Here is a 22,729-nt window from a genome sequence, read left to right on the forward strand (position 1 = left end):
ACTATTGCATAAGAGCGAGGTGGCGGCAAAAGAAAGCTATGCTACTTCAGATTAGCTTCATTACACGCTATAATAGACAGTGTCGGTCAAGGAGACCAAAAGGCCATTTGTAATTGGGCTTGGTCAATAAGCTTTCCGTCTGTCCATCCATTTTCTATCACGCTTGTTTTCATTCGGGTCTTGAGTGAGCCGAAGCCAATCTTACGCCTTTATATGTCTTGCTTCTTTAATTATTTAAAGACTTTACATTCTTGAAAGCTCTGATGGTGTCTCTTCTTAAGTGTGTTTCTCACTGATAAATGTACCACATTAGATTCTGTTGATATAGTAAAAGTAAGGTTGTAATGATTTTATATAGAACTTTAAAGCTGTGCAATAGAGAAAATGAATACTACATGTAGTGATGTCATTCTTTTTACACACAGCCTTTGTTCCAGTAAACTAGTCACTTAAAGTATTCCTGCTACTTTCGTCCTTGTGTTGGTTGTTACTGGGGTTAAAATTAATTTTACAATGAAATTGTTATGAAGTGAAATACGACAATCATAACAGACTAGTGAAAAACAAGGGCACTTAGAGGCCAAAGGTCAAATAGTAACGATACTGCCACCTATTGGCCTGAGTCTTTTCCTCATTCCTGCTGTCCAAATAAGCTGCACAATTGTGTCTTCCATGCTTTGGCATCTCTGCCTCGTCGTGTCAACTGGATTTCGCACACAGTACATCCACGCGCCATAATTTCTGAGTGCAAATCCTACTGAGCTGGAAGCGGATCCTAAATTCTGTCTTTTCTGTCTGGTTTTTTTGTTTTTGTTTTTTGCTTTTGCACCAGAGACACCCCCCCTCAATCAAACAGCTCCCTCGCCAGGTCTCCCCGGGATCCGCGTTTTGCATCGCTCTTCTATTTGCATCTCTCTCTCACATTTTCCGTGCCAGCGACTCCGTGCAGTGGGCGCAACCACCGCGATTCTCCATCACCAAACCAACACGCTTCTCTTTTTTAGACAACCATCGACGGAGAGCGGAGAGAAAAGGAATAAGGATTTTTTTTTTTTTTATAATGTTGCCCAAGCTGCACGATTGAATGATTTAAGGACATTTCCAGTGTTTTATTTCTGAGACACACACACGTGTGTTGTGGGTAAACAACATAAGACTCGATCGTGCCCGCGTCGTGTGTGTCGTTTTATTTTTTTTCTCTTTTTGTTTTTTAGTTGTTGTTCACGCGATCGGCGAGGAGCTTCACGCTTAGCGCGCCTCGTGTTTTGCTCCAAGACGCATCTGAAAATGTCGGAAGTGCTGCCTTTCAACGAAGAAAAAATGAGTCATTATGGGAACGAGGGCGACGAGGAACACCTTTCCTTCACCTGTCGCCTTCAAGACACCAACAACTTCTTCAACGGTTCGCAGAATAAACGTCCGCCCAAGCTGGGACAAATAGGCCGCAGCAAACGGGGTAGGTACATGTTTTTTAATATATTGAATTAAATTGGCATGCGTGTTATGTTGACTGCGCCACTTTAACCTTTACGTGGATGTGTCACCATTCCACCCCCCACTAGAATTATTGCGTTTGTGTTCTTTATTGTGTGTTTTTTTTCATTTGGCTGTGCAGCACTAGTCAGATGCGCAATGCTTTTAAAACGCTCACTGCTCCCCATAGATGAACGCTTTACGCTGACTTAATTACCATTTGCACCAAAAAAAAAAAGTCTTTATGTATGTGCTGGATTCCTGATGGTAAATCCCAATGTGTGACTTGGACTGCCTGCCACGCACACACATGCGCACTTGATGTGGTGCACAACCACAAACGCACTTATATGTACAGTATGTGTATCATTTATGCATTTGTTTGCATGTCCTGCTCCTCTAAGGCCAGCACAGGTGCTTCATGCATGCATTCACATAATTATTGTGATTTTGTTTACCTCCACAAGCCGCTTGGCACAAACAATGATAATAAGCTTTAATTTGTCAGTCAGTCAGACAGACACTAAACCCTCTTCATTAACACGCTCCTTCTGTCATCCGCAGTGGTGATCGAGGATGAGGCCGGCAATGACGATGCACTGAAAAATGGTACAGAGAAGACCCCGGCGGACGCGTAGAAATGCCCCCTCCCTAAAGACACTCTTGGATTTTTTTTTTTTTTTTCTTTAAATGATGATATTTACCCGTTGTAATCCAAAGACATTGTATATAAGCACTTTGTTTCATGTGGCAGCAAGCAGCACTTCCACACACCCTCCTCTCCATGGCAGTTACGGCCAAATGGGAGATGCACACACAGCGGCAGCAAAGAGACCCCCAGGTGGACCACCCCCACCAGCACACACACCCTAGAAGAAGGGGTTTTGCCATAAATCGAAAAGCTGGAGAAGGATGGAGAAGGGGGTGGGGCTTCAGATGGGCGAAGGAGAGAAATCAGGGAGAGGATGCAGAAATTAATATTAAATAGAAACAAAAGCACACATTTCTGCTATAACGGTCAAAATATATATATATATATATATATATATATATATATATATATATATATATATATATATATCAATGTATACATTTGTATATAGGAATACATTTTCTTGCACAAGTTTGGTATCTATTTCTCTTTGTTTTGGGGGAAACAATGTGTTGCAGTGAATCTTTGTTGTTTATGTATGTTGAGGATTTTCTTTTGCCCAATTTGATTCTCGATGTTGCCTGTTTTTTTTGTTACCTTTTGCAGCTGACATTTATTTATTTATGACGTACCTTCCACCTATGCGTGTGAGCTTCCGGGCTTTCACCTTGATTGGTTGATATGACTGTACGCACCCTGTTGCTAAACTATTTATATTGCATTGTGCATCATTTTGTGTGTGCCAAACCTGAGGTGAATAATGTGCTTCACCGGACAAGTCGTTCTGTTTTTTTTGGGCTTTTACATTGACTTCTAAAAGTTATTTGTTGTTGTTTTTTTAGGGCTAACACTTAAAATACCAACTCATGCATGGCGACGTTAAAATCATGCATGCACAGCAGCAGAACTTCTGAAACGTGTGTGTATTCTTGAAGCACCTCGTGAAACAGCTTTGAATGACAAACCTCAAGCAGCAGTCTTAATACTGTACTGTATCGTTCACTCCTATTTGTACAGTGGCCTCATATCTTGTAATAAAGGCGATAACAAACTATTTACTGTTTAAGGAATGACGAGGTGGATTTTTGTTTTGTTTTGTAATGTTTACAAGTGTAGCAAAAACACAAAAGTCTAGTTTTATATGACGAGGGTTGGACTTGGCAGACTTTTCAGATGTGTTGTGTACAGTTGATACTAGATTGTTTATCTGGCTGCCAAGGACGGTTAAATCGGCGTTTTCCACTGTGAGAAAGTAGCGTCCCATTCATCTGAACGATTGGAAGGAATCGGGAATGGGATACAAATGAACAAACAATAAAAAAAAAAATTAAAAACATGCGTTGTGCTGTTGTTTTCACTTTCATCTCCAAATGGCGAATTGCAATAATAAAGTTGTATCCACCAATCTCAGCCGGTCTTTTGAATCAAGTGCTGCTTTAAGTTCATGGTCGTGCAGATGCAAATGGTGCTAGCGGGTGCACTGAGGCGTGAGCGACACTGATGAGACGTGACATTTCCACCTTTAAATGATTCATGTTGTGTGACGAGCCAGTGTCAGCGAGCGGGGACCGCCGTGATGTGGGCAGGGAATGCGTACATACAAGAGACGACAACACGTCCAAGCACGCACGTCTATTTCAGCTTCAACCGCAGGCCGGACTAACATATTGCATGTCTCTCCTCCTCCTCCTCCTCCTCCTCCTCCTCCTCCTCCTCCTCTTGACAGACATGAAAGGGGCTGCCTGGGTTCCGCTACCATGGTAACAGATGCACCTCGCGCTGCCGGATGGATACTGCGGTGGGTTGCGGAACAGTTTTCCCCGAGCCTCGGCTTTGATAGCATCGCTAACTGTAATGGAATGTTCCTTGTTCTTTTATCTCTCCAAAGTGCCTATTCACTGCGTGGCGTGACCACATTATCCCGCCGATGCCGGTCCCTTCTTCCGAGACAGCAGTCAACCATGACGATGCACGCCGCTTACTGCAGCAACAGCCTGTTCCCTCACATGGGATAAGAGGCTGCACACTTCGGGCATAATATTACTCTACGCAACTACGTTCCCTCATCGGGAAAGTTGCAGTGAAATTTCATGATGAGTTTTGTCCCACAACGCAATTGTTGTTTGCTCACTTGGGACAAAATATTGGAAACCGCTTTCGGGGTGATACAGTTGTACACATCATACAGATCCTGTTCACTTCCAGCTGGGCAGACTTGAACGTGAAATAATTCTGGGACGCCATCTCAGCTATGCAATTACACTCCACGCTGAATTAATTACTACCTCTGGGGCTCAAAGTGAAGTTTTATTAACTATAAGTCTGACATATTGGATAATATTGTCTCTCAAGGTATGACATGAAATACTTGCTGGACATAAACAATAGCTTGTTAGCTTCCTTCCTGAAAACTCTGACCTCTCTTACACACCATTTTGTCTCATAACCTTGGAGCTGGGGCATTGACCTCAAAGCTTCATTTGTGTGAATGAAAAGGCTTTTGGCTCCTGTATATGTGCTGAACTGGCTGTGGGATCAAGTATTCTCCGACTGACAAGGAATTCACAGGATGACCGCTCGCAGGAAACCTAAAAGTCCCTGAAGGTATCTGAACAGCTTGCTTTTGTTTATTTAGTGAAATATTGAAATGATGGTGCAGTAAGTCTGTTAAACGCCACTTTGCTTGCCACTAAATTAGTGATTGCAGATGACGTCAATCTTTCAACTGTGGTGGCTCTTAGATTGCAATCCAGTTTGAAGTCATTTTTAGCAAATTCTTGGCCCGGGGACATTGTCCTTGGGTGCTGTTTAAACAAGAGGGTAAAAATCCAAGTCGGGCAGATGGGACTGTCAGGACAGAGCCATGAAAATTTGGAAAAGCAACTAAAAGGATGAAACAAGGGAGCATGCTGCATTGACGTTAAACAAGTGAGGAGAACAGGAAGTATAATGCGAGGAAGATTCACAGAGAGATTAGCAGATAAGAGAGGCATGGAGGGAAGAAGGGAAGCGAAAGAGAGAGCGAGTTCTCAATGATGAAATGAATGCCAGGGAGAAACCGTTCAGACCCACCAGATGGTTTCTATAGCAACCACATCACCAGTCTCTCACTCTCTCCATTTCTCTCTCTGCCTAGTTGCTCAGTTGCCGCTTCACGTCCATGCTGAGGAATCAACGGCTGAGATCGAGCTTCATTTTGGTGCAGTGTTGTTTTCAAGCACAAAGAAACAACTTCATCTCATTGCATTCCCACTTTTGTGCTTTTAGTTTACACTGCATCATACCGAATGTTGTTTAATATATTGTCCTCTCCATAAGGTGACCAAGTATTAAAAATATCCTTCTGTGTGATAAGATGTCCTTGTATACCTGCTGCTGCAAACCACAACAAGAATAATATTATTGTCTTTAAAAATAGAACTTTGGATGTAGTTCTGTGTATGACTACCTGAAGCTGTGTATTCCAGGGTTCTGTTGTGACAGCTAATTTCCATCTTTTGGAACAAGCCGTTTCCTCATGTGCTTTAATTTATTCCCTAAATCATATTGGGCGTGATGCATCACAGTGCAGTGTGCACCAGAAACGGGGTTATGCGGAGTTCATCAATTAAAGAGACTTGCAGCCGCTGAAAACAATGTTTTTTTTATTCTCGCTCTCTTGGACCTTGCATCACTTTAATAGAAAAAAAGTCATTTATAATACAACAATACAATACAAATTATTATTGCTGCAGACAGACTACAATATAAGATCTGGGTATCATGTGTTTTTATATTAATGCACATCGATAAAGCACCATGAATCTGCGAATAGCAAGCTGACATCTTCCGAACAAACACATACAGACCTTTGAATATCCAAAGGGGGATGGTCAACAAAAGAGAAACGCTTGAGGGCCCCCCAGCTAATTTATTACTTGGAGATTATTTTCAAAACAGAACAAAATGATGGACCATCTCGCTTTGGCAGAGTGGGTCTCCACAGGGCCCTCGGGGGCAGGATGACATGTAACTGTGCACGGCGCGTGCCTTGTGAATAAAAGATGCTGACCCAGATGGAAATTGGCCATTGGTTCATTAATTTGTCCTACATGTGTGACTGGCCTGCACCCAAAATCAGAGTGTGTCATGGTGACATTTGTAAGCTTTCGTTCTCCAAATTGACTTGCTGCTTTCAAAATAGGAAATACAGTACAGGCTGACTTCATTTACACTAAAATGAGTGACATGTAAAATCATTTCCGCTTTTCTCTTTGCAAAATGGTGTTTTTTGTTGTTGTTGTTTCTTTAACTCCACCTGCAGTGTGACCACTCAGATGAAAACTTTCAGCAAGGCATGAGTTCCCACAGGTATGATATATAACATTATGAAGCTGACTCATGCGCTCTGGATCACTGCTTGAGGCCACCACTGGATCACGTGGGAGCAAACATAGTACATATATCGGCGGTTCTTTGAGCATGAATGAGCTGAGGGTGTTTTGTATCAACATTGCACTGAGCTCCTCTACATTATTGATATGCAATTTGACTGCCCGGCATCAATAAATTATTAAGGAATTGAAAATTGTTCAGCCGGGGCTCGAGAGCCTTGGAACGCTTTGGCCCTGATAAGATGAATGAGCATGGACGATTGATGATCATCAATAGTGAACTCCAAACTACACTGAGCCAACGGAGTCCAACTAATCTCGTTTCACGTTTTACAAAAGGGCTCCGGGCTGTTTTGTCCCTATTGTGCTTTACGTAATAATCCAGCTGTTTCCTCAACGAGTTGGTGGAACGAAGTCTCCCTTGAAGCAAACAGGAACACTGATCCTAGGAAAAAAAATTAAACATTGAAATACCGTATTTGCCGGTGTATAGGTCGACTCGGTGTATAAGTCGACCCCCTAAAATTCGACGGAAATTTACGATTTTATGATATATCCTTTGTATAAGTCGAGCTCAAATGTTGCATTATATTAAACTTCAAAATTCAATCAGAAATATGCGAAATTTATTGACGAAATGTGTTCAAATTCCGGGAGGCCGTGCGCATGCGCAGTGGCCGGAAATAACTCCAGCCGAGCGGATCGGCTGTTTATAAGCACCGCGGAGGAGATCGCGGAGCCTCATTCGACTTCCAGCGGCCGGCGAGCTCGCGCACGCCGCCCGGCACCAACGGGAGGCCGGAAATAGCTCCAAGCCGAGCGGATCGGCTGTTTATAAGTACCGCGGAGGAGATCGCGGAGCCTCATTCGACTTCCAGCGGCCGGCGAGCTCGCGCACCCGCCCGGCACATCCGGGAGGCCGTGCGCACGCGCCAAGTGGCCGAAAATAGCCCCCGCCGAGCGGATCGGCTGTTTATAAGCACCGCGGAGGAGATCGCGGAGCCTCATTCGACTTCCAGCAGCCGGCGAGCTCGCGCACCCGCCCGGCACATCCGGGAGGCCGTGCGCACGCGCCAAGTGGCCGAAAATAGCCCCCGCCGAGCGGATCGGCTGTTTATAAGCACCGCGGAGGGGATCACGGAGCCTCATTCAACTTCCAGCGGCCGGCGAGCTCGTGCACCCGCCCGGCACATCCGGGAGGCCGTGCACACGCGCCAAGTGGCCGAAAATAGCCCCCGCCGAGCGGATCGGCTGTTTATAAGCACCGCGGAGGAGATCGCGGAGCCTCATTCGACTTCCAGCGGCCGGCGAGCTCGCGCACCCACCCGGCACATCCGGGAGGCCGTGCGCACGCACCAAATGGCCGAAAATAGCCCCCGCCGAGCGGATCGGCTGTTTATAAGCACCGCGGAGGAGATCGCGGAGCCTCATTCGACTTCCAGCAGCCGGCGAGCTCGCGCACCCGCCCGGCACATCCGGGAGGCCGGGCGCACGCGCCAAGTGGCCGAAAATAGCCCCCGCCGAGCGGATCGGCTGTTTATAAGCACCGCGGAGGAGATCACGGAGCCTCATTCGACTTCCAGCGGGCCGCGCACTCGCGCACGCCGCCCGGTTCAAATTTTCTAAGTGCAACGCACAATGAGATGCATGAGAAACGGCCTTGGTTACCATCACATTTGAAGCGATGAATACGAAGTTAAATTTTATGACTCGGTGTATAAGTCGAGGTCGATTTTGGATCGAAAAAGGTCGACCAATACACCGGCAAATACGGTAAAGACATACATTTAACGATAAAGAACTGCAGTGGAAAACTTACTTCAATTGTAAAATGCTGAGCATTAATATTCATTTTCATCTCAACAGGATCAGTCTGCAAGGTGGCTTTGTTGTTTTCCTGTCAGTCACAAAGATCAACTCAAAAATATCCAGCATGATTTTGGATGGGGCGGTCCATGTGAATTGACATGTTTTGTTCCCATTTTGATATTTTTTGTCACAGATTCTTGTCCTTTCTAAACATCCTGTTCTGATCACTATCTTATTTTCTTATTCATTTCATTGCTATTTTGATCGAGATGGTAGAACAACATGTACACAAAAGCTAAATCTCACAGGCCAAAGCAGTAAAGCTCCCTCATCCCGATTGAAATTCCAATGTGATGTCCACTCTGCACCATCAGCCTCTGTGGCTCTAAGCCTGAGGAATACCAACCAGTAGTCAGGCCCCTCCTTGCATTTTCATTCTCATTCCACTACTGTGTCCAACCGCTGTAGTTTCGCACCCATTGATGCATCCATGCCATGTTTATTGGCAACCTGTGAAATAATGCATTGAAAAATATGCACAATAACATAATTCACAAAGCATCTAACTCATTACAAATATTTTGTAATGTGCAATTATTCAGTTCTGATGTTATTTAAATAGCATCTATCGCTCATAGTATATTTTAAGTAGAGTCAAAATATGAAACCACAGAACCAAGAGCAAATCTACTTTATGTGAGCAATAATGCATGATAGTATGCAGAAATCCAATTTCAACTTCATGTCTTCATAAAATGAGTCTTTATTTAGAGATTGCAAGTCCTTCTCTCCCTTTCCCCAATTCTCTGGAGAGCTCATATCTTTTACTTTTTCAGTTGCCATGGATATTTGTGGCGAGGCATGTGATTGGACGTTACCGTATAAATACTCCTTCAGGTTTTCGACAAATTTGTCTCCAAAACTGATAATAAGCACCTCCAAGCATGCTCATTCTCAAATGTTGTGACGTTTCACTCATCTACTATGTTATGCAAAAGGCATACGAGAGGTTTGGACTCACACACAGAACAAAGAGCACCGTGTGTTGACCCCCAGTTGATGGAACTGAGATCAATGCAATCTTCTGCAGCACAATCCCAAGCCAGTGTCATCTTCTATCTATCTCTCCGCGTAAAACTGCATGGGGAAATGTGTGAAATCAATTTTGTATTCAATTAAAGAGACAGACAGCCACAGTGGCCTGACTGCAGAGGTCACCCTGAGTATGCGCCCTGTGTGATGGCAAACTCTAACACGTGTGCATGCACAAACACACACCCAGACACATTAGAGCAGCAGGAACGGAGAGAAAGTATTTGCACTCTATGTGCTTGTGTGAATGTGCGTGTGAGGACATTGTTAGATTTTCTGTGGTTAATTATTATTATGTGGGGACAAGCGGTACAGAAAATGAATGGATGGATGATTATGATTATCATATATAGTAAAGTTACATTGATACTGCCTTGACAGTGTCCATGAAAACATGATCAAACATTAATAACATTTAATTAGTAATGAGTATAAATGGAAAATACTGTGGTCTTCAAATTTTATATTAGCTCTAGCAGGGTAATCTTCGAACCTAGACATCATTTTGAATTTTGACACTTTTGTTTTGAAAAATCCTAGCAATAATTTTCACAGTATTCCCTTTTATTTTTGAGGGAAATCCTGCTAGGAACCTTTAATACGGAGGAACTGTTTCTCTGCACTTCATTTCCACTCGGTAGACGTTGCTGTTGTACAAGGCTCTCAGTCGGTATCGGCACGCCATTGTGACTGTGAAGTACTGGATTCTACTTTTCTCTCACATTCAGTCTGAGACATTTCCACATTTTTAGTTTTTAAATAACGACAGAGCGAAAACAACGATGGCTTCGGACTCTTGGGCCCAGGCTGTTGACGAACAGGAAGCGGGAGCGGAATCAGTAAATGTAAGTGTGCTAGTTCACGTTGAGTTAGCCTTGAAGATGTTTTAGTCACAGGCCTAGCGCTGTATAAAATGAATGCTTACTATTTGTTTAATGTCAGACATTGTTTCAACACAAATCTGCTTGTATTACCGTGCCTTCGGATATTTGCTTAGTTTAAATGCAAGCGCTAAAATGCGCCAAATTAGCCGGTAAAGAATTGCTGCGTGCGTTGCTAGCTTTGGCAGAAGCTACCATCAAAGAGGTAATTCATTGAGACAGCTTTAACTGGCTGGCAACTGAATGATGCAAGAGGTTCCAAAATAGCTTAACCTGATTAAGTAGAAGCATTGGCTTCTTCTAGATTTGTGCTTTCCAAGTTTTATGTTTCAGGGTCACGTTTCTAAATATATATAACAGTTGACCATTACTGCCGTTAACATGTTTTTCTAGTCAACTGTGGTAAACTGTTTTTCTACAGATTGGAAACCTTCAACTAAAGGATGCACCTGGAGAAAACGGTATGTTTGCAAAGTGATGAGACTAATTTCAAGCATGAAAAGGCTATAAAGTGATTTTGCTAAGGAACATCTGTATCATCAGCAGGGAGTACTGTTGTAAAGTCAGAAGCAGGAGATAAGACTCCAGGAAAGACTACAGATGAAGATGAACGAGGTGAGTTGATGTGATTATGTATTCCCATACAGTAATTGAATTGTTTTGTCACCACAAACGCCCCTCACAAGAATTGTGCTGGCAAAATTATGGACCGAATAGACATGATAGAGCAAAAGGGTAGAGCAAAAGGGTAGAACATCAAAGTAAAAAGCTGTGATGCAATAAAGCAGAAGTTGGATCAAAGTAAAAAGCTGTGATCGAATGATGCTGTTTATATTTTAGTCCAAAAAGGTAGAACATCAAAATAAAAAGATGTGATCCAATGATGTTTACATTATATTGTAATTTTCAACACTTGCTAGAAATACCCCAGAGAAGACTCAGAAAAAATAAGTCATGCTAAGAAATTATTGTATGCTTCCACATACTCCTTGCAATGTGTTCACATAATTGTCATTACTTTTTGGTGCAATTAATGAGTTTGCGTCGGTTTGAAAGTCGAAAATTGGTTCATAAGTAGATGCAAAAAATCCGCGCAGCTTCCGTTCAGATCTCAAAATGTCCGTAAGTATAGGCGTTCGTAAGTAGAGGTACCACTGTATATGCAAGTTTATCATGGTCGCTTTTACTCGTATGCTTTGCATGGTCCTTCAGATCACTACCAATTCCTCCCATCTTAAAAATGTAATTTCTACTCTTTTTTTTTTTTTCTGCAGAAGACAAAGCGGCCCAGTCTTTGTTGAACAAGTTAATCAGAAGCAATCTTGTCAACAACACAAATCAAGTTGAAGTTCTTCAGAAGGATCCCAACTCTCCACTGTACTCCGTAAAATCCTTTGAGGAGTTGCGACTGTAAGTGTATCATTCTTTAATTTATTCATAATCCCTCTTGTGTGTTCATTACATGCCCAATTTGTTGTATTCCGGCTAAACTTGATCAATAGACCAAAAATATTTTTTCTTATATGTGCAGTAAACCACAGCTCCTTCAGGGTGTCTATGGCATGGGTTTTAACCGGCCCTCCAAAATCCAGGAGACCGCCTTACCTATGATGCTCGCTGAACCGTGAGTATGCTGTGCATTGACTGTGATGTGCTACTTTTCTGAACTAAATATATGATGCGACTAAAGTCGGTTTGTCTTGATTTTTCTGTTTAGTCCACAGAATCTAATCGCCCAGTCTCAGTCAGGAACAGGAAAAACCGCTGCCTTTGTGCTTGCCATGCTCAGCCACGTCAATCCAGACAACAAATATCCCCAGGTTATTTTTTGAAATTTTTATCAGTGATCCAAATAACTGGAGATGGGTTTATCCTTAGTCCTTGTGTGACCTGCGAGTTAGAGTTCTAAATCTCTTTTTCCTTTTCCATCAGTGCCTGTGTTTGTCACCCACTTATGAACTGGCGCTTCAGACTGGCAAAGTCATTGAGCAGATGGGCAAAAACTATCCTGAAGTCAAACTAGTTTACGCCATACGAGGAAATAGGCGTAAGTTCACATCGAGTGCCATGTTGACGTTCTCGTCTGTACTCGGCGTGTTTTTGTGTTGACAAAGTTTCTTTGAAAATTTTCCAGTACAGCGAGGCGTGAAGCTTCAGGAACAAATAGTCATCGGCACGCCCGGCACCATGCTGGACTGGTGCAGCAAATTGAAGTTCATTGATCCCGAGAAGATCCGGGTGTTTGTGCTGGATGAGGCTGATGTCATGATCGCAACGCAGGGTCACAAAGACCAGAGTATTCGCATCCAGAGGTAAAAATGAATATTAATAAAAAAGTTTCCTGACAATAAAAGATGCACGCATGAAAATTTAGATTTTACTGTAGGTGCCCAGACAAGGCAATAATAGCCTGACTAAATGAAGGTCTTATAAAGGAGGACCAGGATGGCACCAAAGCAATCTTTGTAGGTTCCTTCACAAAAATCTGCAATTAGGAGTATTCACGATAGCCGAACCATGAAAATGTGGGAGTCCACTTTGTGTCTATGTTCGGATTTTGAGTTTCCACTGAAGGATGCTAGGATTTTAATTTGTTCATTGCTACACAGGATGCTGCCCAAAAACTGCCAGATGTTGCTGTTCTCAGCTACGTTTGAGGAGACCGTGTGGGACTTCGCCAGGCGCATCGTGCCCGACCCAAATATCATCAAATTGAAAAGAGAGGAGGAGACACTGGATACGATCAAGCAGTACTATGTGTTGTGCAACAGCAAGGAGGAAAAGTTTGAAGCTCTGTGCAACATCTATGGCGCCATCACCATAGCCCAGGCTATGATTTTCTGCCATGTGAGGCACTTCACTACCCCAGCACTTTCCGATTGATAGATTATAAATGGTATCACATTTTCCTGAGAAATGTTCCAGAGTTTATGAAGAACTTCATAAGACTGGCGTCGTTTTCCACATGAAGCATAAATTCGTTATGTTCCTTGAGTGTCTGGCTGGTATATGAACTGGTGACTCTGCTTTCCTTCATGCGATCCAGACAAGGAAGACCGCAGGCTGGCTGGCAGGAGAGCTTTCCAAAGAGAACCACCAGGTGGCGCTGCTTAGCGGGGAGATGCAAGTGGAGCAGAGGGCAGCTGTCATTGAACGCTTCCGAAATGGAAAGGAGAAGGTGCTTGTCACCACAAATGTCTGTGCCAGAGGTGAGGAACCCATGCAGACCAAGTTGAACATATCCATTTTATAAATATGTATGTATAGTGATCAAAAATACAACACAAAAATACATTAAATTGAACATATGTCACAAAATTAAGGCAGTGGTGTAACGGCCTGCCCGTAGACGTAGTACAGGGTGTCGATGCTCTCTTCACAATTTAAGTAATTTATTACAAAAGCAAATAAATGACTAAAATAATTATGAAATATGCAGATATTTAACAATTATTTAATCTTCCACTTTTCCCTATCAATTGCTTTTGTAATATTGTTTTAACATGTATTCTGACTGTCAACACCCTGTACGCTATTAGTACCATATGTATTCTTCATACATTCAAAATATTAACGTCAATTTCCCCTGTCACCTCTCGCCTTGTTTTTTTTTCTTTCTGTACTTGCTGTCCACCAGGAATTGATGTGGAGCAGGTATCGGTGGTGATCAATTTTGACCTGCCTGTAGACCAGGACGGTAACCCCGACAACGAGACTTACCTGCATAGGATTGGCCGCACGGGTCGGTTCGGCAAAAGGGGGCTGGCCATCAACATGGTGGACAGCAGAATGAGTATGAACATTCTCAACAGGATCCAGGAGCATTTTAGTAAGTATTTATCCTTGCCATTATCTATTGTATTGGCCAGGTTCAATGTAATATATATTGCATTTTTATTCGTCCACTGGCAGAAAAAAACACTCGCTGTTTTTTTTCTTTTCCAGATAAGAAAATCGAAAAACTCGACACACACGATCTGGATGAAATCGAGAAAATCGCCAACTGAAAGAAAAGTGTGCTGACAAAGTGGACGCCAGCTAGACTTGCGCTCTGCAAAGACTGTATGCTTCTTTATGCTGGCTTTTTAAGTTTGTCTTTTATTTTAAGCCGTTAGGGTGGAGGGGGCAAAACCACATATACTGCACGTTTACATACACTTCAGTCTGTGGAACATACCCTATTTCACTCTTTTTACTAGAATAAAATTTTATTTTGTAATGCTGAAAAAGAGACTCGCCTTGTACACGTTTAACTGTCAAGTAACTCCTAAAGCCCCATTTGACTCTGCTGTTCATACATATATGAACATTTTTCATGAATGTATCCTCTTTAGGTCATTACAACATTGACAGTGTGTGGAAAGGGTGTGGTTGGGTATACTGCTGCTCTGAATGCAGGGGCATCATTTTGGGTGATGACTTTATGACTTTTATGGATGATGGATGGATTTTAGGGTCTATGCAAATTTAGAGTATACTCACATGACAGAAATGAAATTAACCTCAACTTATCTTCAGGGTGTGTAGCCAAATGGCAAAATGGAGATGACCTACCAATAACTCAACATTTTAGATCATTCTGGAGTAAGGCCCAGTCACGCGTCCCTCACAGTTTTATTTATAGAGTATTAAGACTGCTCAGCTGTAACATGTAGTTGTTTGTAAACATGTCACATGATTCTTCATTTTTTTTTAAAGATATGAACCATTAAGGTTCAATGTGATTTTGTCTCACAATCTCTTCAGTCAGGGTTGGACTTGTGCGCCATTCTTCTTCATCATCCAAACTACAAAGTTCTCAATGATTGTGAGTGAGATAAATACACAAAGCCTTCCTCAAGTGCATTATGTATTCATATGCTTTTGTTATTGGTAATCCAAAATAATGGACTTCACATGCTGAATGACACTTGAAATTTGTATCTATTGAACTCTTAAACCAAATGCTGAATTGACTTGAGGACCTATGCCAATCAGATTTACTGTGTTAAAAAAACATGGTCGCACAATAGAGGACGTGTACTTGTGTACACATTTAAAATCTACGGGGACAAATAAATTGTGTGACTGATTTAGTGTCACTTCTGAGAAGTGCAATAACACATTCCTCATGAGGTTCAACTTTGACTGTCGCAGCTTTAGAGAAGAAAAAAAAAGATTGGCTGTATCCATCAGTGACTGAACATGTGAGATCAATCCTTCAAATCATTGAAGGACTATAAAGGGTCAGATTGAAACTTCAACAAACCTCATTTGGTTCCCACTGACACTGTCAACACTGGTGGTCCGCTTTTATTCATTCCTGTTTGCAGGAAATACATGCAGCCAAATTTAAGGCTTGAGTACTAAATATCCAGATGGATCATCTGTGAAAACAAAACCGTGTATGCAGTTTCATTTGGATGTAGCGTAATACATGGTGGGCATGTGTGTGTGGTATGCCACAGTCTGTTTAGATGCGCACACAGCAGCAACACTCCCCATGTTGTAAACTTTTGTTTGATATTAGAAGATACCTTTGTGTTCATGGACACACAGGAAGTAGTCTTAAGAGTAATGTGTTTAGAACAAGATAGGCTCAACTGTTTGTGTGGTCAAAAAGCTGAGGTATGGATACCGTCATGTATTCATTTGAATAAAAATGTGTAGGTGGTCAACTGTTTGCAACGTCCTATGTGTCATACAACAAAAACAGTATTAACCAGAGAGGCTTAAATAAAAACTTTATTAAATGGATGTCCAGTTTGGAGTTTGTGCATCACTCATTAAAACTTCAGTTGAGGTTTTTGGTGAGAGCAGCAGATCTGATGGAACACAAAATAGTTTTTTTTCAGTAATTAACATATCAAACCTAACTTTTTCTACAATGCATGAAGCCCCATGAGATGCATACAGCGGTGAATGTATTTGCTTGTGTTATTTAATACATTGCTTGTACAATTCCCATAAAGGATTAAGTCATTTACAATTGATATGAAAAAAGTCTTGGTATTAAAAGAGTCAAGCATAATCTGTAATTCAACTAATTGCTTACCTGACTTGTTGTAGTCCACCCTGGTGAGGAAGAGGCCACGGGGTGGAGCAACAAGTTTCTGTGGATAAGCCAGACTGTCCCGAGCCTCCATGATGTCTTTCAGCTCGGTGAGTGAGATCCTTCCCTGGCCCACGGCCACGAGGGCCCCCGTCATTCTGCGTACCTGAAGCAACAATGACACAATTTAGCTTGGGATCTTTAAAGAACAAACAAGGTACGGTGATTACAGAATTCCAGGAGAGTTTTAATGGGACGATATGGGAATAAACTGAATATGTGCAGCAGAACATAATGCAACGTACCTGCTTGTATAGAAATGATTTGCTTTGAAAAGTCAACTCCCAAAATGGAATCTCTCTGCAAGATACCATGGAACCATGTTAGATTATCCATTTTGCATGTGTCTACCATCTTGGTATGCGTACAAAAAACATTGACAGTAATCTGTCATTTGGTAGACCTTTCCCTCAAATTAGTAGGTAATTATTCATTCATATGAATTATTCATATATGCTTAAGAATACTGTATGTCTACTTTACTCGTTCAACCGTCTTTACCTGTGGAAGTGCTCACATGCAAATGCTCTCCCAGGCTGTATGCTGGCGACATCCAGCGTCTTTACAGGGTTTTTGAAAGGCATGTCGGAGTTGACTGCCCTGAAGCTGCCGAAGTCGTGAGTTCCGATCAACATGGTGGCCGCTTCCCTCATTGCTTCCATATCGAGCTCGCTGACAACAAAGTGTGACCAAAATGATATTTACAAGACAAGTTGTACAGATCAATTTCGTTCTTTTGAAGTCATATTTTGGTGCAGTTTGACTTTTCGAGGTTCGCCTGTAGATGTGTGATTCGACACTTGAAACACGTCACGATTTAAACGCCCACTTTCCATTTGTAGCAGTGGAATAATTTATTGGTTAACTTGCACATATTTCGGAGTCACAACGCCACGTGAGCTTTTCAAGCGTGCCAATGTGAGGATTGCTGGATGGTGGAGAGGGTGGGCCGGCGCCTGGTTTCCTCAATAAGCTAATATCAGCTCAAATATGATCTGATAGATCATACTGTATCATACTTAATACCGTATTTGTGTTCATTTTTCCATCTGTATGTTAGTGACTACTTCCTGGTTGCTGATGGATGACGCAAGACACGACTTTTGGTTTTGCGGAGGTCATCGTGATTCGGCTTTGACAAAAGCAGATGAGAGAGAGGGACATTTCTTTCAGCAGTGACGAAAGAGTAGATCAAACGGGGATGCTCGGGGGCGGAAGGACGAGGCGGGTGCTGAAAATGTGAGACGGGATAACGAAGCGAAAGGAAGGAGGGAGGGAAGCAGGGGAAGACTGATCAGGAGAGCGAGAGAGGAAGACGTGTGGGTGCTGCTCGGCATGTGTTTAAGCCCGCAGCTTATCTTGGCCTACTTTCCGCCCTCCCTAAAAAAAAAAAAGAGACGACAAATGCTCTTACACTACGTGCTCCCTAAAATGTGTTTCATCACGCTCCTGCTTCCAATTCCCGCCAAGAGAACATCATGTAAGCAGCAAATCTCTCCCAAAAGCAATCCCCCCTCTTTCTTTCTCACCCCGACATCCATTGTTTCCCACATCTTTGCCTGTCCTTTGTTTTTGGGACGTCGGTTCGGATAAAACGTTTGACTTGAGTCGACTGGCCCTAATTTGCAGTTGCGACTGAGCACATGTGGATTACTCATGTGTCTAACATGTTATTGTTTCTGCAAGGGAGGGGGGGGGGCTTTGCGTGCACGCATACGATTGAGCTCTGTATGTTGACTCACGTGTGGCGGAGATTCCAGCACATGTCGCGTTCAACCAGGGGAAGCTGAGAGGGATGGGAAATACCCAGGGCGATGCGGTAGACATACGTCCGGGAGAGGGCTCGAAAACGGGCGTGGAAGTCATCTGGCACCCGATAAGCACGAGTGACGCTGGCAAAGGGGGGGAAACATTTGTCAATCAATATGTATTAGTTACCTCATTGGAATATTAGAATCCAGTATTAACATTGTCAGTATGCTGGCAGGAAAGGTCACTAAAACAGGAAAGGTCATGCTGCTAGCTAGCAAGGCTAATGCGACTATTGATCAAAAGCATCCTTCATTACCCGCACATTGGAACAGATGGTTTTCTAATACAAGTCATAAAACCTGTGCATGGGTCTTTGTCTAAAATGCCAATGATGCAGCTTTTATACAAAAGCACAGCCATTGTCAGAGAGCATAGAGCTCAGAGGAGCCGAGCGCTTACGCTCAAATATTTAGCATTAGTTCAGGATGAGACGAGCTTTGATGTGCATCCAGCAGAGGGACACTGAACGCTTCCTGCTTGTGACATTTAGACCACTCTTTCTTTTGATATCAGATCCAGTGATGGGAAACAATGAATCGGCCTGTGTGTGGTATTTGAATGGAATTAAGGTCAGTGTCATTTCCAATCACGACATCTGCTTTGAATTGAAACTGTGCACAATGGTGAACCACCGGATTTAGACACCACATGAAGAAATCCTGGTTGGATGTGCCATATGTATTTTTCTTCTCTAATCTTAATGAGCTGTTTAGTTGATCAGCTGTCAGAAAATGGTCTTTTCACAACATGTATTGTCAATTATGCATATTTATTTATTATAGTACTGCCATCGGTTAATCTTCTAATCTAAAAAATTGGACTTTTCTTCCAGGCCACAACACAGGCTTGGTTGGCATGCTCATGTGTAAAACAGGAGGTGACCGTCGGAAGGTGGCAGGGTAGAGAACGATGCTGTATGCATCATACATGCACGTGCGCATGCTAGCAGGCCTATTTCTGCTCACCGAGTTACATTAGAGAGCTCAGTGCCTGAGTGTGTGTGTGTGTGTGTGTTTCCAGTGCACGAGAAGCGAAAGTAGGTTACGAGGGAGGGGATAGGATGCGACACGTGGCATTTGAAAGCTTTACGTCTTCTAATGGCACCTGCTGAAATGTGAAGTGACAGCGTTTGCAAAAACAAACACATCAAAACATCACCACACATTTCTATTTAAAAAAAAGGCAGTTTGAAAAAAGTTATTTCCATCGGGTGTTGCAGATGCATACATGTGTGTTATTGGATCCTACAGAGCAAAAAGCAGAGCGGAGAAAATCCTTTCTAACCTTCTCTCTGCAGGTTGAAGGATTAGTAGGATGCAAGTGGGATGCTGGGATCCTTTCTGCTTCTCTCTCTCCCATTTGTTTCCCAATTGGCTCGTTCTCCTTCACACTCTCACCTCTCTATCTGTTCTGACATTTATTCAGTGCTTGACTTCATCCCACTCCTACTGTTTGACACTACACACACCAGTGTGCTGCGAAAGATCATTGAATCGACATACCTAATTTGCTCTGGTTTGAGGTGGTAATTGAGCGCCTCAATTAAAATGTCCTCAGTAAATGGCGGCTTGTCGTTCTTGCGTTGGAAATCAAAATGGGCAGAGTTAGAGAGAGCGTGGACGCCACTATCTGTCCTGCTGGAAATGGACACAGACACTGGGTTGAGTGGCCTCAGTCTTCTTAATGCATTCTGGAGCCACAGGGGGGAGAGAGAAATGACCGGACATAAAATAAGATCTCATTGGAAAGTTAACTTTTTAAGATCCAGCCATCCAGTCTTTGGTTAACATACATGTTCGTGCTACCAATTTGTTGTCAGAATACTCAATTCTGTAGTAACAGTGTAGTTTTATAAATATTGAACTTTCTCCACAAATGTGTTTTAATATTACTAGATACTAGGCCTATAATAGAGAATGTTTGATCATTTAATAAATCGCGTTGAGTTAGTTACCTCCAAGTGATCTTGGACCCCTTTTCTCTCCAGTTGTTGTGGAGGCACTTTGACTGCACCACTGTATAAAACACGAAACACTTTATGCCGGTTATGCTACATACATCAAATGTACTGTATGCAAATAATGGCCTACCTGTATTTAGTTCCAATGTATTGGAAAAAGATGAGGTAACGTGTGTGATTAGACATGACCTCGTTCGATGTCATTTACAAAAGGGTTGCATACTTAAAAGCTACAGGGGGACACTTTTGCACACACACAAAAAAAATGCATTGAATAACTAACTCAACTAGGGTGAACTGTTAAACGTCGCGCTGGTGCGTGCAGCAGAAGAGAAGATACTGTTGAACATGCTGCGAGTTGCATCCGGATGTAGGCACAATCGGATTTGTAGTCCGGAAGCACAGTCTTCTAACAACCAGAGGACAATTCGCGTCAAGACATATTTGGCCATTTAATATTCTACATAGCAAAATGCAAATTAAAAGATATATTCACACAGTGGTTCAATACCAAACTCTGCATTTGCCGATTTAAAATGTACGAGTTATATCTGCAGTAGGACGTTCTCTCTTCTGTCGCATTTTGATTACAATATCACACGTCGGCAAGTAGTAGCTTTCTGTTTCAATAAAATTAATGAGCAAAAAATTATATTTACAGGAAACAGACATGAAGAAGCACGATACAGTTGTGAAAACTGCTTTTATGGCCACGCAATGGATCAATCTGTCGTATTTAAGTGGAATCATGTTCAATGTTTGCATTATTGTGTGAATGGTGATTAAATGAAGTAATCTTGTTATTGCAGCAGTGCAGTGTTTCAAATATGCATTTTCATGGAGACTGGATTTTGTGTCAGGAAATTGCAACATGACTTTTGTGTAACTTTGTTCGTAGCACTAACAGACAAAAATATTTAAATGTAAAAAGCACAATTCGTAAAGTTTGAATGCCAATGCAATATATGGTACTGTGCATAGTAGTTGAAAAATATTCTAAAATAAAAATGCACTCTACTGGATTAAAAAAATCAGGTTGTATCTCATTTAAGCGTATTTCATTATGATTCTGCCTGTTTCAACCTTTGGTATTTTTCTGTTATTGCAGGTCGTCGCTAGTCGGCGCGCTCCTCTTCCAACTTGGTTCGCCAACGCGCACTCCTCCCCTCCAGCCGTCCTCCTCCTCTCTGCTTGTAGTAATTCAGTCACTGATCACTCGGCTCGACTTTTGGTGTCACGGTGCCACTGGGAAGGAGCTACCGCGCGTCAGGGACACGACCAGCCGCCGTCCATCCCCTCGGTTCATAGCGACAAGCCGCCGCGGGCGATGACACTGGCGCACTGATCCGGGAATACACAACGAAGACGCAAACATGACGGTGGACTTTGAAGAATGCATCAAGGATTCGCCCCGGTTCAGGTAAGACTGCTGCGCTAAACGGCACGCCTTCTTTTACGCATGATTTTTTTTCTTCTCCTGGGATTGTGCTTGCATCAACAGGGTGGATAAATCATCCGCTCCTTCATGGCATTTAAAGGGGAATGCTGTATTATTAGTAAAAATGCATTTATGTTATGTATTTAATTTGCAAATGTGTATTGCAAGCAACGTTGGCTCAGTATAAACGCAGAAGGGACAAATGTACATCATGCTCAGGCCACTAAGGAGCCATTAGCTTAATTGATAGGTTTTGTTGAGATCATTCATTTATCTATGTGGCCTTTGTGCGACCGTGAGTGTGTGTGTGAAAGAAAAGCCTTTCGTGCTTTTGCACGAATGCATAGTGGATGTCCACGCAGCTGCATTTGACTGGCCAAGCAATCAGCGGGGAGGTGAGAATGCTCTCTGCGGGAAACAGAGCATTTTTCCCGGGCATGCATCCAGATGTTTAGCCCCCTTGTGGGTGGGTGGGTGGGTGGGGGGGGGGGGCGCACTCCATCCACGTGCCAGCCTGGCTTCTAGCTTCACATGCAAATCAATGGAAACAAGTAGTTCCATGCTGTCAGCGTCTGTCTCTGACGTGTTGCTTTCCTTTAGTTTAGTTTAACAGATGACAGACGACCTCAGTCAGATAATGGAGCGAGCGTGCTCACGGCATTCCCTTTTGATGGATGGCGAGGACGAAAGGTCACAGGAGGGGAAAAGAGATGGTCCGCGTTTAAGCAATATCTTCTGACTGCTCCAATGCTGAGTGCTATTTGGAAAAATCCGCCTTACACAAAGGACAGAATGTCGTGTTGGCTAAAAATGAGGTCATGATGTAACCGTTGGTCATAATGGTGGCTGCTCTGTCATTTACACCCAGCACGTTATAGATACTTGCAAATAGACAGCAGACAACAATGTGTAGTTGCGACTCAAATGCTCTGCCTGGCTGCCAGAAACATCCAGTCCGCCAATTTTCCACATTTATGATGTTGAGGGTTTCAGGCAGCTGGAACCTGTGGCAGAAACCAACTGAACTGCCGAGCAGTGATCAGCAATGAGTTTCTATGAGTGGCTGACCGTCAACTGCTGGTTTTGCCCAATTCAAAATTTCAAAATGGCTCACTTGTTGTTGTTTTTTTTGGTTTGATCATGCGACT

At 42.8% G+C, this 22,729-nt stretch overlaps 4 protein-coding genes and 1 long non-coding RNA gene across 13 annotated transcripts in view; 4 read left to right on the forward strand and 1 right to left on the reverse strand.

The window, feature by feature from the left end:
• Positions 1–488: 488 nt before the first annotated feature.
• LOC148390366 (calcium/calmodulin-dependent protein kinase II inhibitor 2-like) lies at positions 489–3,535 on the forward strand. The gene is made up of 2 exons (XM_088390790.1): positions 489–1,456; positions 2,038–3,535. The coding sequence occupies exons 1-2, from the start codon at positions 1,288–1,290 to the stop codon at positions 2,109–2,111; spliced, it is 243 nt and encodes an 80-aa protein (XP_088246916.1). The 5' UTR covers positions 489–1,287; the 3' UTR covers positions 2,112–3,535.
• Positions 3,536–3,704: 169 nt separating this feature from the next.
• LOC148390367 (uncharacterized) lies at positions 3,705–5,787 on the forward strand. Its single transcript, XR_015861375.1, has 3 exons — positions 3,705–3,923; positions 4,014–4,729; positions 5,262–5,787. It is a non-coding gene; the product is annotated as an uncharacterized LOC148390367 (long non-coding RNA).
• A 4,232-nt stretch (positions 5,788–10,019) lies between these two features.
• On the forward strand, positions 10,020–16,016 carry LOC148390368 (ATP-dependent RNA helicase DDX19B). 2 transcript variants are annotated; one of them, XM_088389025.1, is made up of 12 exons: positions 10,020–10,244; positions 10,702–10,741; positions 10,824–10,895; positions 11,555–11,690; positions 11,812–11,904; positions 11,998–12,100; positions 12,213–12,327; positions 12,415–12,592; positions 12,890–13,127; positions 13,327–13,489; positions 13,918–14,109; positions 14,226–16,016. In XM_088389025.1, the coding sequence occupies exons 1-12, from the start codon at positions 10,182–10,184 to the stop codon at positions 14,285–14,287; spliced, it is 1,455 nt and encodes a 484-aa protein (XP_088245151.1). In that variant the 5' UTR covers positions 10,020–10,181; the 3' UTR covers positions 14,288–16,016. The 2 variants fall into 2 exon arrangements, with proteins under 2 accessions (XP_088245151.1, XP_088245152.1); XM_088389026.1 differs by having other exon boundaries at positions 10,021–10,244; positions 10,827–10,895.
• Positions 15,978–21,556, reverse strand: pusl1 (pseudouridine synthase like 1). The gene is made up of 9 exons (XM_088389027.1): positions 21,227–21,556; positions 20,274–20,552; positions 20,138–20,198; positions 19,686–19,873; positions 18,114–18,263; positions 16,873–17,043; positions 16,617–16,671; positions 16,315–16,477; positions 15,978–16,084 (listed from the first exon to the last, which is right to left on the reverse strand). Exons 2-9 carry the CDS (start codon positions 20,345–20,347, stop codon positions 16,008–16,010), a joined length of 939 nt encoding a protein of 312 aa, XP_088245153.1. The 5' UTR covers positions 20,348–20,552; positions 21,227–21,556; the 3' UTR covers positions 15,978–16,007.
• acap3b (ArfGAP with coiled-coil, ankyrin repeat and PH domains 3b) overlaps positions 21,283–22,729 on the forward strand; it is a 35,692-nt gene continuing 34,245 nt past the window's right edge. For 5 of the 8 annotated variants that reach the window (XM_088389017.1, XM_088389018.1, XM_088389020.1 and 2 more), the window contains exon 1: positions 21,284–21,563. In XM_088389017.1, the coding sequence (XP_088245143.1) occupies positions 21,517–21,563 (47 nt within the window). In that variant the 5' untranslated portion in view covers positions 21,284–21,516. Of the gene's footprint in view, positions 21,564–22,729 lie in introns of all 8 variants that reach the window. The other 3 variants (XM_088389019.1, XM_088389021.1, XR_015861209.1) reach the window with 2 other exon arrangements.

This window comes from Syngnathus floridae, chromosome 11 (genome assembly GCF_059516105.1).
Source record: "Syngnathus floridae isolate MCC-2025c chromosome 11, RoL_Sflo_1.0, whole genome shotgun sequence".
Taxonomy (NCBI): Eukaryota; Metazoa; Chordata; class Actinopteri; order Syngnathiformes; family Syngnathidae; genus Syngnathus; species Syngnathus floridae.

Coding starts and splice junctions, on each gene's coding strand:
- LOC148390368 (XM_088389025.1), top strand. CDS start 10,182: ATGGCTTCGGACTCTTGGGCCCAGGCTGTTGACGAACAGGAAGCGGGA. Junction 11,905..11,997: donor CCTATGATGCTCGCTGAACC/GTGAGTATGCTG, acceptor TTTTCTGTTTAG/TCCACAGAATCTAATCGCCC. Junction 14,110..14,225: donor CAGGATCCAGGAGCATTTTA/GTAAGTATTTAT, acceptor TTTCTTTTCCAG/ATAAGAAAATCGAAAAACTC.
- pusl1 (XM_088389027.1), bottom strand. CDS start 20,347: ATGACATCGAACGAGGTCATGTCTAATCACACACGTTACCTCATCTTT. Junction 16,672..16,872: donor GCATGTGAGCACTTCCACAG/GTAAAGACGGTT, acceptor GGTATCTTGCAG/AGAGATTCCATTTTGGGAGT. Junction 16,478..16,616: donor AATCATTTCTATACAAGCAG/GTACGTTGCATT, acceptor TTGTTGCTTCAG/GTACGCAGAATGACGGGGGC.
- LOC148390366 (XM_088390790.1), top strand. CDS start 1,288: ATGTCGGAAGTGCTGCCTTTCAACGAAGAAAAAATGAGTCATTATGGG. Junction 1,457..2,037: donor AATAGGCCGCAGCAAACGGG/GTAGGTACATGT, acceptor TGTCATCCGCAG/TGGTGATCGAGGATGAGGCC.